This window comes from Hydra vulgaris, chromosome 10, assembly GCF_038396675.1.
Source record: "Hydra vulgaris chromosome 10, alternate assembly HydraT2T_AEP".
Taxonomy (NCBI): Eukaryota; Metazoa; Cnidaria; class Hydrozoa; order Anthoathecata; family Hydridae; genus Hydra; species Hydra vulgaris.
In genome coordinates, this window is record NC_088929.1 from 4305833 (window position 1) to 4320612 (window position 14780).

At 26.9% G+C, this 14780-nt stretch overlaps 1 protein-coding gene and 1 long non-coding RNA gene across 7 annotated transcripts in view; one reads left to right on the plus strand and one right to left on the minus strand.

Moving 5' to 3' along the window:
* The window catches only part of LOC136085739 (uncharacterized), a 48438-nt gene extending 34976 nt beyond the window's left edge, over nucleotides 1–13462 (plus strand). Inside the window, exons 2-3 of one of the 2 annotated variants that reach the window (XR_010641150.1) lie at nucleotides 10224–10380; nucleotides 13217–13462. This is a non-coding gene — a long non-coding RNA (uncharacterized LOC136085739). The remainder of the gene's footprint in view (nucleotides 1–10223; nucleotides 10381–13216) is intronic. The other variant, XR_010641149.1, reaches the window with a different exon arrangement.
* Nucleotides 1–14780, minus strand: part of LOC100204635 (synaptic vesicle 2-related protein) — a 40379-nt gene that overhangs the window by 18356 nt on the left and 7243 nt on the right. For 2 of the 5 annotated variants that reach the window (XM_065807106.1, XM_065807110.1), the window contains exons 2-8: nucleotides 4965–5065; nucleotides 4789–4887; nucleotides 2461–2532; nucleotides 2245–2369; nucleotides 2094–2157; nucleotides 1875–2000; nucleotides 932–1063 (exon numbers count right to left, since the gene is read on the minus strand). In XM_065807106.1, coding sequence (XP_065663178.1) covers nucleotides 932–1063; nucleotides 1875–2000; nucleotides 2094–2157; nucleotides 2245–2369; nucleotides 2461–2532; nucleotides 4789–4887; nucleotides 4965–5065 — 719 coding nt within the window. Of the gene's footprint in view, nucleotides 1–931; nucleotides 1064–1874; nucleotides 2001–2093; nucleotides 2158–2244; nucleotides 2370–2460; nucleotides 2533–4788; nucleotides 4888–4964; nucleotides 5066–7108; nucleotides 7147–7217; nucleotides 7452–13969; nucleotides 14056–14780 lie in introns of those variants that run through there. The other 3 variants (XM_065807108.1, XM_065807107.1, XM_065807109.1) reach the window with 3 other exon arrangements.

Sequence of the window (14780 nt, forward strand, 5' to 3'; positions counted from 1 at the left end):
CACATTGTAATTAAATTTAATTTAAAACCTCATTAAAAATCATTTAAAGACTTTATCTTTGTAAAACATTTCTAAAATATCTTTAAATTAAACAATGTTGTTATAAAAAAAAAAAAAATCAATAAAACTTAAGCATGTTGTTGGAAAAAAAAATTTCCTTATTTTAAAAAACTTTAATGAAAGCAAACATAAGATGATGTGTGTTAAAATTAACAATTTAACACACATCATCTTTTGCTTTCTAATATTTTAGGTGTTTTTTTTCTAAATGAGGGGGCAATTGTTTATGTGTTAATTTCTTAAGCCTGTAGTTTTGACTACAGACTTGACTATCAAGCCTGTAGCCATATTCATTTATACAGTTATAAGTGCATTAATGATTTTTATTAGTAGTTCATAAAAAAATGAAAATTTATTGCTAATTTATTCATTACAAAATAATATCTTATATTGTCAAAAATTATAACTTAATAATATTTTTATATTGTAAAACCTTTTTTAAGATCAATAATAAATTTATATACTAATAAATTTAGTTTACCTGGGGTGGGGTCAAGGTCAACAAAATAGAACAGTTTTTAAAATCACCTCCACCAAAAAAAACCCTATATTTTTAAACCAAATGGCAAGTGGAAAAATTTGTATAAAAAAGTTCTGGCAAAGCATCTGGCAACTTTTCTTTGCTGATTAAGGTTAGCACTGTCTAAATATAATTTGTACACTTTAAAATTCAAAACAGATAACTGTAGAGGGAAGAGGAAGAGAGAGAGATGGATTTTGAAAAACACTATAATGACCATGAGCCCAATGGTAAGACAAAATTAGTATTAATGCAAAGATTTATTATTGACTTGAAAAAATATTTTACAACTTAATGTGTTTATAATTTTATTATAAATACATTTAAAAATAGAAATAGAGTAATTCTTACAACGTTATCATGTGAATGCAAATGTCCTTCTGGTAAATCTTTCATACTTGTCTTTGCAACTCTTTTCAAAATATTAAAAGCTTCTTTATATTTTCCAACAGCAACCAAAAATCTAGGTGATTCAGGTAACCACTAGAAAAAAATCAACTTCGAAATATAACCTCTTTATTAGGGTGCCAATTAAAAACACACTTTTATAAATGTTTACTCTTAACCCTAATTGTGTTCTATATATTAAAATGACACTGGATTTCAAAAATTAGATTATAAAAACTAAATTGAGAGGTTGTTCACTGCCCTTAAACATTACACAAATCTTAATGATTTAAAAAAAAACGTCTTCAAAGATATGTCATCATGGGTATCAGAAAATGGGATTTTAAAAGAAGGGATATTAAATCAAATTTTAAGGATAATAGTCATCTTTTAAAACATCTTTTAAAACAATAAAAACATCTTCAGAACACAATTAAAAAGAATCATATAAAATTAGTTTTTGATTTCATGGTAAAAAAAATTTCTATTTTGCTTCTTTTGACATACAAATTGATATACTTTTGAAATGATTTTTTTTTAAAACAAAATATCTCATTTTCAAGGGTCTTTAGAAACCACTAAATATTTTAAAATACTAACTATAGAAATTTATCATCATTTTATTATATTGAACACAATTATTGAGTGAGAGTAAACATTTTCGAAAAAGGTGATTGGCACCCTTTCATCTAAACTTTAACTTTATATGAACTATGTCAGCAATTTATTTATAACTTAACAACTTTCTTTATAACCAATTTATTTGTTATATTATTATTATTAAATTATCAACTAACAATAATCTGTATAAAAATTTTCTGTTAAACTTCACTGAGTTTGTAATCGTTAAACATGTTTAAAATCATGTTAAATTTGAAAAAGCATATCTATACAGACACACACTCACCCACATAAAAACAGAAACAATAACTATTGGTGAACCACATAGAAGTGTAAACATTCTCCAACCAAAAGATTTTAATGTAAAATATGCAAGAAGCACTGAGAAAATATTACCAATGACATAAAAAACCTATAAAATTAAGATGTTCACAATAAAAAATTTTTAAATATCAATCAAAATCGCTACTGTGTAATTGAAATTAAAAATTAACTTAAACTTTACATTTATAAAGATAACTCCTGATGCCCGATAAGAAGCTGGCAAAAACTCTGAATATAGGGTCACTCTAAACAAACAAATAAAAATCAATTGTTATTAACTTGTTTACAAGTATAAAAGTAGATGTTAACATATTTAAGAAGTATTTACTCACGACTGTCCTACACCAGCAACCCCAAAACCTTGAATAGTCATTGAAGCAAGTAACCACATGTAGTAAGGGACAACGGAATTGACTAATCCAAATAAGGCAATCCAAATCACACTTATAGTTATAGTCTATATGTTAAAAATTAAACTTAAAATTTGTTTTAACTATAATGATTTCTAAAAATATTTTGTAAAAAAAAAAAGACAAAACAAATCTCACCACTTTTCTGCCAAATCTATCACAAACAAAACCCCAAAACGGACAACCAAAAAACATTCCAATGAATACACACTGTAACAAAGACAACAAAATTTAAAAAAAAAAAGAAAATAGCGAAGTTTAAACATGTATTAAAATAAACTTTGAAAACTAAAATTATTAATAATTACACAATATCAAATATTAATGGAAACAAAATATATAGTAGTCCACAATATAAAACACTCTATAGCTTAAATCGATACAAAAAAAGTTGATGTTAAAAAGAAATTAAAAAATATTTAAGGATATTAAGGAGATAATAATATAGATATAAAATGGGCATAATTTAAAGAAAACCTACTTTGTATTGATCCTTTAACATTTATTGCTACTTAATGCAAAGAGTATAAAAAACAAAAAAAAAAATTTTAATTTTCTTTTTGAATTTTAATCTAAATAATTTGATGTGTCTGCAATGGATAGTTTTAAAGTTTTTAAAGTAGTTTTAAATTTTTAAAAGCTGCTTAGGGATCAAAGATGAAATGAAATGGAATCTGTTTTTTTTTTAACACAATCAATTTTCTTTAACTTCTGTGGTCAGCCTAAGTTAAAAAAAAAGAGTTACTGCACGAACATTTGTAATTGGAAAATGAAGCCAAGTGAAATTATTATGACAGTTACAAGCTCAAGTTAAAATTTTTGGAATCAAATTGCAGGATCTGCTAAATTACGCAAAAGTGTCAACACTCATCTTCGAAATCTATATAAAAATAAATCATTTTTAAACCATTAATGGTTTAAGTCCTAGAGAATGCTATAACCCTAGATATAATAGTTGAAACTGTCTTTCAAAAAAAAAAAAAAAAAAAAGGAATATTGGAAAATTAAATGTTTTTGATGTGAAAAACTGAGCATATTGCTGGATTTTGCTTATCATAAGCAATTAATGGTGCTTCTAATACGTATAGTACATGTACATTGTACATATTAGTGCATGTACTTTTTTGAAAAACAGGTTGGAAGTGAAGTATTACTTCATATAAAATGGTTCAGAAAGCAAAAATTTATATCAGAAAAAATTAACTACTAATAAAGTATTGATTTCAAAAAAAAAAAAGCACCTGCATTATGGAAAGAGTTTGGTTTTGTTTCAATGGATACAAAAAAAAGATCTATTATTATGTCAGACGAAGATTTTCATGCATATTTTAATGGAACAAAGTAGACTGTTCAACATAAATGAAAACAACATGAATTGCAATTAGAGAGTTTTGTCACACAGTATAAAGTAAATTCCTAACAGATACTTTAATTTAACAAAGAGATAGAAAGATGGGTGGAAAATGGTTGGTTGAAACCACGTTAAAAAAGATAAAAAATAAATTAACTTGTTAATAGAAATTTAACAGAAAAACAAAGGGAAATTAAAAATGTTTTGGTCATTTGTGAGTTTAAGCAGTATGCCATTTTGCATAATACCACATAAGTGACACATGCAATAAAACATTTCAGAGATTAATGAAAATTGATCATTAATTAAAAATTAATGATCGATTTTCAATGCTTTTGGCTTGATAAGAAAAGAGCTGGAGGAGTGTGTGAGTGTTGGGTTTTTTTTGAAAAATTATAAGATGATTGACACTCGATTGAACCCTCTTCCATCAGAAATTAGTTTTGAACTATGTATAGAATAAGAAACCCACAGTCTAGGAAAAACTTGGGATGATCAAATTAAGGAGCAAGCAAAATTGGTGAAAATACTATCCCAATAGAAGTTAGGTAATTTTGAATAAAGGATATGGGATGCTTAAGGGGTTTAAAATGAAGCAATAATGCAGCATAATACAAGAAGCATAATAGTTGGATTGTTCTAGAAAATGATTGTACTCTAATTAAAGATGTAACCTGGCTAAAAAAATATCAACCGACTGCAAAATAATAATGCTAAATTAGAACATTGGTTTTAAACAAATTATCAACAGTTATGATAAGTGATGACAAAATGGTACATTTAGGGATTTAAAAAAAAATCTCAAACATTATTATGAAAATGTGAATAAGTTGCACGAAAAGAAATGCAAAAGAGCAAACATGTAAAAAAGAAATGAAAAAAGAGCAAAGCGTTGATTTTATTAACTTTATATATGAATTTTATTAAGCAAAGAGTCTACAAAGGAAAATATCTTGTTCACAAAGATGTAGACAACTTCAGTTCCAACATAACTTTAAGAGACAAACAAGTACTATGAACTTGACTATTCTTCAAGATATAAAATAAAGCTTTGTGAATTGGACTCTGTGAACTTCTAACAAATTTATTTATTTAATAAGATATTAATTGACTACCGTTGATACCGCAGCAACTTCTTCTTCAGATAAGTTCCAATAGCATTGTATTGAGGGACCTAGTACTGCCAACAAAGTAACAGCAATAGCATCAGCCATCTAAATATTATAAATAATGTTAAACTAGTTTTATATATATTTAAATTTACTACTCAACTTAAATAGAAAAAAATTACCCAAGTAAGTCCAACAGCTACAGTAAGTTTTACATGAAATTTTCCAAAACCTAAAACTTCTATGACATCGTTTAGTGTGAACGTTGTGTCAATATCTGTTTCTAAACATAAAAAAAAATTTTATACATACTATTTAAAGTTTTGTACATGAAAAATCAAAACAACTTATGTTTAAGCCTAGAATTAGTAAATGGTTAGAACCTAGAATATTAATGTTTTTAAAAACTGAATATATATACATTTTCAAATGTGGTTTTAAATGGGATATGAAGTACATAATAAAGATGATTTGGGTATTCAACTTTATTTTTCTTGGATCACCTTCTGTGACTTCTCACAATGGCTACTGAATTTTAACTAAAATAAAACTCTGTTATTTACTGCTAACAGTTTTCACAATAATGTTGATGAATGACAACACTTTTACTGAGTCCTTGATTTTTCTGAGTGTTTTTAATTACTTACCTTTTATGAAAACCATACCTGATTGTTGCTAAGTTAGAATATGTTAATGTTGTCTCTCTTTATAGTGCTTGCTATATTCCTACTTCTGAAACAAGGTTTAAAAAAGCATTGTAGATGCAGTTGGACCGGCTCTAGCTGACAAACTTGAGATCATTGTTTAAAGGCATTATGTTCTTTTTTCTACAAATACTACTTGAGTTATCATTTCTTGTTCCACCAACTTATACAATACTTTGTGAATCTACAGTCAGCAAAGTTGCTTTTATTGTGAATCTATAGTCAGCAAAGTCGTTTTTATTGTTAATTTATGTCTAAAATATCTTCATTAATCTAGTTTTTCTCTCCTTCTTTCAATTTTTCATGACTCATACAAATTAAAGTTTTAAAGTCTTCTGTCAACTGTTTACTTATCCTTTAAAGCCTTCTGTCAAATGTTTACTTATCCTTTAAAGTCTTCAGTCAATTGTTTACTTATTCTTTAAAGTCTTCTGTCAACTGATTACTTATTCTTTTAAGTCTTCTGTCAACTGTTTACTTTTTCTTCATCTCACTTTACTTAGTAAATGTCTAAATTAATGACACAAAATTAGCACCATTATCCAATTGAAATTAAATAAATGACAGTTTTGGAAACCTAATGATTCATTTTCTTTAGGTGTTCCACACAAACAAGTAAATTTTTCAAGAATGAAAACATCTTTCTTACCGCATTCAAATATTCTTTCTTACCACAATGTAAGTATTCAGAGCAGATGTTTGTTATGATGTAACCCAGAGCAAGATCTTCTGTTTATCAAGATATTCCTTGAATTTAATTTGATTATGTAAAACTTATATCAAAGAAAATCTCCTTTACAAATATATCATTGATATATAGTTTTAAGTGAATCATCCACTACTTAAACTCAGGTACTTTTAATTTTTTGGATGTATAAAGTTTTATCTTAACATGAAAAAAAAGGTATACATGGTTCACATGTGGTCATAGTGTGTATAAGTGAAAAAGTGTGAAATTATAAACGAATTGATGATTGATATATAATCTGATGATCAATTTCCACATATATGCAAAACACATAATGTAGCTTGCAGTTTTTAGTAATTTTATTAGTCTGTTTAAGCCGATTTTGTAATGAATTATTTTAAGAGGTGTTATCCATCAACAAATTTAAATTAAACTATAAAATCATAAATTTTACATAAAAATAAAAAGCAGGAATTAAAACCATTAAAGAGGAGTGGTAAATATGACTGACATATGCTTCTCACACATGGCCTGAATTAAACTTTTACGCACAAATATATGATGTTAGCTCTTATTAAGTGTGGTTTTCAGTGGTCAAAGCTTTATAGCCATACATAGACCACACTAATACCAACCCACAAAGGAGAGTGGTAACCATGTTTCACATATGCTTTCCACTAGTGGCCTACATGAAACTTACATTTGAAAAATTAGTGTAGCATTCGTTCTGATTTAGCATGGTTTTAATGCTATAAGTATTATAGCCACACATGGACCGCACCAATGCCATCTCATAAAGTAGAGTGGCACGTATAGTCAATGCGTTATTGTCATATATGTCTAATATTAAAATTTCTTGTTCGAAAAGCACCATACAGCTATTAAATTAAAAAAAGACTAATCTAATATAACTTTATTAAAGTAACAGTATTACCATATTTGTGACATCATGTCTCACCAATTGTCTTTTACCTGTACAAATTGAATTAAAAAATCCTCATTCCAATAAGTTTTAAAATTAATTTAAACAAAAAATTAATAACCTTCTTTAAACCTCTTTAGGGTTTCAACACATTCCAGATATTCAATTACACGAATGAGGTATCATTTTGTCCAAAAAATTTTAAACATTGACACAGTTGGGTCTATAAGTACCACTACCATTACAGCAATGCTTGATAACAGTTTTCTTTTTAAGAATGGTCTTTAGATTTAAGAAAAGAGAAGATTATCATATTTATTAGAATGCTTATAGGATGGTACTCAAGTGATGGTCTCTTCAAAAAAAAGTTAAATGCTATAAATGGAAAAATTGTTTTTTTAAGAAAGTATTTTACTACTCTTATCTTAAACTCTGTTTTAAATTAGTTAAATGCGTAATTTTAAATTGGCTTTGAATTGGGTAAAGAGAAATGCCAGCAAGATTTTTTGATGTTTCAGATAAGGGTTGTCCACAAACTATTTTAGACAAAAGTGGTGGGAGGGGAAGGGGATAGAGTTTAGTAACTTTGTAATGATTAGTTACAAAAAGGAGGAGTTTCTTATTTTGCAATACAAGAATTATTATTATTTTTTAATTTGGTAAAAGTTTAAAATCCAGTAAACTCAAAGTTTAAAATCTAGTCAATTTTTTTTTAATTAAAAGAGTGCCTGGCAAAATAAAAACCTTTAGTTGATGTGTGTACACTTCTTAGCACCTATCCCTTATCTTACACTGTTGAACCTATGGCTTTCTCATTAAATGCTATCTATATCATCAAAAAGACGAGGTTGTAAACATTTGATGATCATAACTTTCAAATGCCTAAAGATAGTTTTAAAAGTTTAAATAAACCTCTTGATAAATTTTAATTTAGTATAAGGTAGCAAAAAAAAAGAAAAAAAATGTTATTAAATTTATTACTAATTTATGTAAAATTATGTAAATTTATGTAAAAAATTTTTTCACATAAGCATGAACATACTTGAATTGCAAGTTTGCACAATGATTAAAAGTGTCTTATCTAAACATCAAAAAATCCTAGCAGTTCCCCTGACTGTAATGTTGTATCGCTGTATCATGAAACTTCCTGACACCTCTGTTATACAAGTCATGTAACTTGCTGATACCAAATTTATAAAAATTAGTACCAAAACTTTTTTTACTTTTAAATCACAAAACCATTTTAATAAACCATTATAATCATTATAAACAATTATCAATTCAACTAAAATTAAAACAAATTTTTATAAACCATATAATCATTATAAACAACTTATTATAAATCATAAATTAATTCATTATAAATTATTATAAACCATATATTCAAACATTGTTTTAAACCAAATGTATACATTAAAAATCATTATTAAAAATTTAAATAAAGATATGCATACATAACAATATGCATACTTAATAATAAATAAAAACATGCACAAATAAAATAAAATGAAATATAAAATGAAAAATTATATAAAGTGCGAAATTGTTTAGAATCTGGACAACCAAAATTTTTCTTAAAGATATTACCCTAGTGATGACTAGTATAAAAGGTAATTTTTTTAGCACAACACTTATATATGGCCTTCCCCCAGGTACCTAAAGTTTTATTATACTATACATATACTTAATAGCTTTTAAATCATCAAAACAAAATTTTTTATTTTTGGTTTGAAAAATGTCTATGAAAATATACCATTCTGAAGAAATTCTATTACACAAATATTATTTGAAAGCAGTTAAAAGTTTAATAGCAGCTTTTTTTTGAATATAAATTTGCCAATTTTCTATAATATAAAGTAAAAGTTCTATTTATACAATTCCAGTTACTTCTTAATATAATCTTATAAACAAACATTTTCTTTAGAAAAATAAATTTCCTTGTTTGAATATTCTTTCTTAAAATCAACCCATCACTGATTTTTTCCCATTGATCTCATGATATAGAGCCATGTTAAATAATTTCTAAAAATGTGAAAAGGGTTTTTGGTAAAACAAAGGAAGCAAAAGTACTGTTTATGGCTTATATTGATGTTCTTGGTAGTCCAGACACGAAAAACTTTCCAAGTTGAAAAGCCTGTCATGCTGTAATGTTAAAGGTTAGTTTTCGAAGGCCTTTTAGCAATGGGAGATTGTTTCTTCAACACTAACTGTTATAAAAGACAAACGCATTCATTTGTTTATGAGCCAGCTGTTCCTAAGTTTAGTTTTTTTGCAAGAACTTTTCCTTATAACAATCTGAAGTGTTTAAAGAAATAATAATAGCAAGTCTTTTAGATAAATTTTCCTTCAGTATTTGCAAGAACTTTACTATCTCAGTAAAGAACGGAATACTCTGGTGTGAAAAATTTCTCCTAAATATATAAATTACAGCAATGCATTTTTTTTTTCTCAACTTCTTGTTGGTTTATTCCAACGTTAATCTACTGTATATTTTTAGTGATTAAACATTTCTAATGTAATATTTTTAGTGATTAAATAAGGGTTAATAATAATATGTGCAATATCATAAAACTTTAGGTGCCTCAGGGCACCTAAACAATATCGTCGCATAAATTATATAATTACATTATCATATCATTAGCAAAAAACACTAACTTCTATTGCTTTTATTAAGATATTATTTTTTCATGTTTTACATAAAAAAAACAACTTGATAAACTTGATAAACAATCAGTAACATAGCGACAAAAAATGCTTCCCTCTCCTCCCCCGCAAAGTTTTCATCCGGGCCTTTAATTAATTTAAACAAAATTTTCATCCGGACCTTGGAATAAAAACCTCAAATGTCCACTTTTACGCAAATTGGGTTTATGTTATTTTTAGGTTGCCTATATATGAGTCCATGTAATGACTCTAGTTAAATATTTATTTTAAAATTATATGTCCATTAAATTAACTGTCAAAAAAAAGGTATTTTTTTAAAAACACCAATAGTTACAACCGGTTTGTTTAAAAACAGCAAATGTCCGCATTTTTACCAATGCACGGCGGTATAAATCACTTGTACTTTGATATTAATGAAAAGTGCTTCTTGTGTCGTTTTCTGTTTATTTATACGTTTTTGCAGGGTTTATAATGGAAAGTTCGAATACACAATTGTCTGAAAAAACCAGGAAAAGGAAAATTAAACACAGCAAGCAGAAAATTACAAAAGTAAAGGGAGCTGGTCATGTTAATCATGTAGGAAAGTATCTTCCTGCAAAAACTGTTGGCAAAGATTGCAGGTATTATATATATATATATATATATATATATATATATATATATATATATATATATATTCTTTGAAAGTCGTTTTCTTGTTATACGTTAAAATATGGTTAGAATTCAATAAATACGGCTGCGTATAAACTTTTTTTAAAATATATATATATTTTTAATAATATATAATTATTTCGATATTTTGCTGATCTATTGTGATCAGCGTCATCAGGTATAATAAATAAAATAGTTACAAAGAAATCGTTATAGTAAAAACAAACCGTTAAAAAGATAACACTAAAAAGCCAAAATATAATACAAAAAATTTTTCCTCAAATAACTGACGTCAGCAGATTTTATTAAAAAATGGCCCCCAGGTTTTAGTTGTCACGTTATCACCGTCATCCCGATTGAGAACCACATCACCATTTCTTAACTCCTGTCGAACCCTAGCTTTGCTTATTTCGAGTGACTCTCTGATTTTCCGAGTTCGATATTCTGGGGCTACAGATAATGTTTTGGGGTGCAACCAATCAAACTTACCATGGCATGTTTTGGAATGTTCAGTTGCACTCGAACTGGACCATTTTTCTTTTAAGCTGTTTTTCTGGTTTCAACACATCTCGATATCACCTTCTTTTTAGTTTCACCAATGTATATCGAACCGCATGAACATTTTAACTGGTATACGCCAGGGTTTGTATTTAGTGGTAGTTTAGTTTTATTGTTGCAAAAAATATTTCTTAATTTGGGAGTTGATGTGAAAATAACCTTTATGTTTTGTTTTCGAAATTCTTTACGAAGTTTTGGACCAACAATTGGTATCCAAGGTAGTTTTATAAAGGGTTGGGTATCTAATGGTTGACATGTGGTGTTTTTTGAACCGTTTTTTAAATAGTCTATAGTAATATTATTTAGAATGTTCTTGTCGTGGCCATTTTCAACAAATATGTCTATTAGAAAATCAAATTCTTTTTGAAGGTGTTTTTGAGAGCAAATTCTTTTTGCACGACATAAAAATCCTTTGAAAACGCCAATAATAATGTTAGGATTAATGTTCGAGTTAGGTTTAAGTTGAACATTTGTAATAGCCTCCTTTCGATGTATTTGAAATTCATAAGCTCCAGAGCCTGTGTTTGTAATATTAATATCTAGGAAATTGAGTTGTTTGAGGTTGTTTTCAAGTTCCACTGTGTATTTTATGGCAGGATGTTGTTCATTAAGAATGTTCAGGAACATTTGTTGTTGTTTTATTGAAGCGAAGCGAGCGTGACAATCATCTACATATCTCTTGTAAGTAAATTTTTCATCAATTTTTTTTCAATACAATGAAAGTTTTTTTAATAATTGCTACAAATAACTTCAGAATTCGTTTTATTTTTTTATTTGAATGGAAACTAAGTACAAGAAACTGTGAAACTGAGAATTAAATAATAAACTTAATAATTATAAGGAAGTTTAAATGAAAGAGAGTGAAGGTTTTGGTAGGTTGAATGTTTGTAACACAAAAATAAAGTTAAATTTTTTTTGTTTTTTTCTTTATTATTCTTTTTTTTTTTCAATTGTTGGTCTAAAACTTCGTAAAGAATTTCTAAAACAAAACATAAAGGTTATTTTCACATCAACTCCCAAATTAAGAAATATTTTTTGCAACAATAAAACTAAACTACCACTAAATACAAATCCTGGCGTATACCAGTTAAAATGTTCATGCAGTTCGATATACATTGGTGAAACTAAAAAGAAGGTGATATCGAGATGTGTTGAAACCAGAAAAACAGCTTAAAAGAAAAATGGTCCAGTTCGAGTGCAACTGAACATTCCAAAACATGCCATGGTAAGTTTGATTGGTTGCACCCCAAAACATTATCTGTAGCCCCAGAATATCGAACTCGGAAAATCAGAGAGTCACTCGAAATAAGCAAAGCTAGGGTTCGACAGGAGTTAAGAAATGGTGATGTGGTTCTCAATCGGGATGACGGTGATAACGTGACAACTAAAACCTGGGGGCCATTTTTTAATAAAATCTGCTGACGTCAGTTATTTGAGGAAAAATTTTTTGTATTATATTTTGGCTTTTTATTGTTATCTTTTTAACGGTTTGTTTTTACTATAACGATTTCTTTGTAACTATTTTATTAATAATACCTGATGACGCTGATCACGATAGATTAGCGAAATATCGAAATAATTATATATTATTAAAAATATATATATTTTTTTTAAAAAAAGTTTATACGCAGCCGTATTTATTGAATTCTAACCATATATATATATATATATATATACATATATATATATATATATATATATATATATATATATATATATATATATATATATATATATATATATATATATATTTAAACAACTTTAAAAAGTATTCTACACAATAGAGTGCTCAATGTTCTTAAAAGAACAGAGCAATTATATTAGTAGTAGAAAATCACTTAACAAAAGTTTTTTCCATTTAACACTGTGTTTCATCAACAAAGATTCATCAGAAATCTGATGAATCTTTGTTGGATTTCTGATGAATCTTTGTTGATGAAACACAGTGTTAAATGGAAAAAATTTTTGTTAAGTGATTTTCTACTACTAATATATATATATATATATATATATATATATATATATATATATATATATATATATATATATATATATATATATATATATATATATATATATATATATATAATCAACAACTATTAATAAGCATGCACCATTCCTCGCATCCCATGTTTTTCATCCATTAGTTTGTTGATTAATAACTTTTGTTGAACAAGTTTTACTTGAGAAATTTGTTCAAAATAAAATAAAAACTTCTTTTTAATTGTGTATACTTGGTTAATTTAGGTGCAAGAAATTACACTGTTTTGAAAGAGTGAATGCAGATATCAGAACGGAAGTATTCGATATGTTTTACAAAATGGAAACTAAAAATGAACAAGATGTTTATTTATCTGGTTGTATTGAAGTGATAAATATAAAAAGAAGACATTCAAGGATAAAAAGGAATTTGAAAGATGTAATTCCTATTAACGATGATATTTACATGCAATCAGCATTTTTTTTTTTGTTACTTAAAAAAGTAAAAAATATTCATAAGATCTTTTTCTTTCACTTTATAAACTAAAAGAAAAATAAAAAGATCAATTTTGTTGTTTTTATTTCTCCTTTTATAGTGAAATTTCTCCGTATTTTGAAGCAAAAACAGCAAAAGTCCAAATTTTTTGGAAAAACCTCAAATGTCACATTAACTTTTTAATTAATATTTAATTATCGATACTTAAATAATAATATTAGTTATACTGATTCAATGGGCAAAATGCGGTTCTATGATTTGACATTTAAAAGATAGTCATATATATTAGTGGAACCATAAAATTCAGTTTAAATGCTCTCCTGGAAAAAAGATCGTTTGTGACATTTGAGGTTTTCATTCCAAGGTCTTTTCATTCCAATTTACTATCATGTAAAGTTTGAACCACGACAAATTTTAAGTGCTTATAAATTTCGAAAGCTTAGAGATTGTTTTATGAAATTTAAATATTATAAGTGAATAATAATTTAGTTAAGAATAGTATTTTATCAGCTTGTTGCCCTCACTTTGATCGTCTTTTAAGTGCTACTTTCTTCTCTCAACCATACACACAAAACACATTTAATGTTTATAAAAATGAATTTCTAATATTAACATTCTCGTTTTAAAAAATATATGCGCGCGCAGAAAAACAAAAATAAATTTTGCCGCAAAAAACTTTTTTTTTAGTCTTTGAGTCGGTCTATGATTTGGACATGAAAATGATATAAAAGTTTTCGTGATAATAACGAAATATAACTATTTTCTAAGAATTAACCATTCTAACGGCTGACGCCCTATCAATACTTGGTGCCCGGGGCCAAACCCTCTGGCCTCCCTCCCCTAAATACGTCTCTGGTTGTGAGGAATTTTTTTTAATTTTTTTTTCTTCGCTGTTTATATAAAAAGAAAATAATAAAATTACAATGAAACTTTTACGTTACACAAAGAATATATATAAAACAGACAGGGGCTCAAAGAAGATACGAATGACTGGTGTCACCACAATCTTTTCATAGAGCCCCTTTACAATAACATTTAAAGCCCACATGGCTTTAGTAAATTTACAATAAAATATTTTTTCTGAAAAATACTAGTAAATTTACAATAAAATATTTTTTCTAAAAAATACTAGGTGAAGAATAAAAACTCATATATACATCCTCATATATACACATACACAAACACATACACAAACATACTTACACACACATATATAAACATAGTCGCATATATATCAGAAGTTAAGGAGATGCAATTTCATTTGTCGTTTAAAAGAGGAAGTGCTTTTCAAATCTTTTACATTGTTATTTTTTAATTGATTCCATAATGACGGAC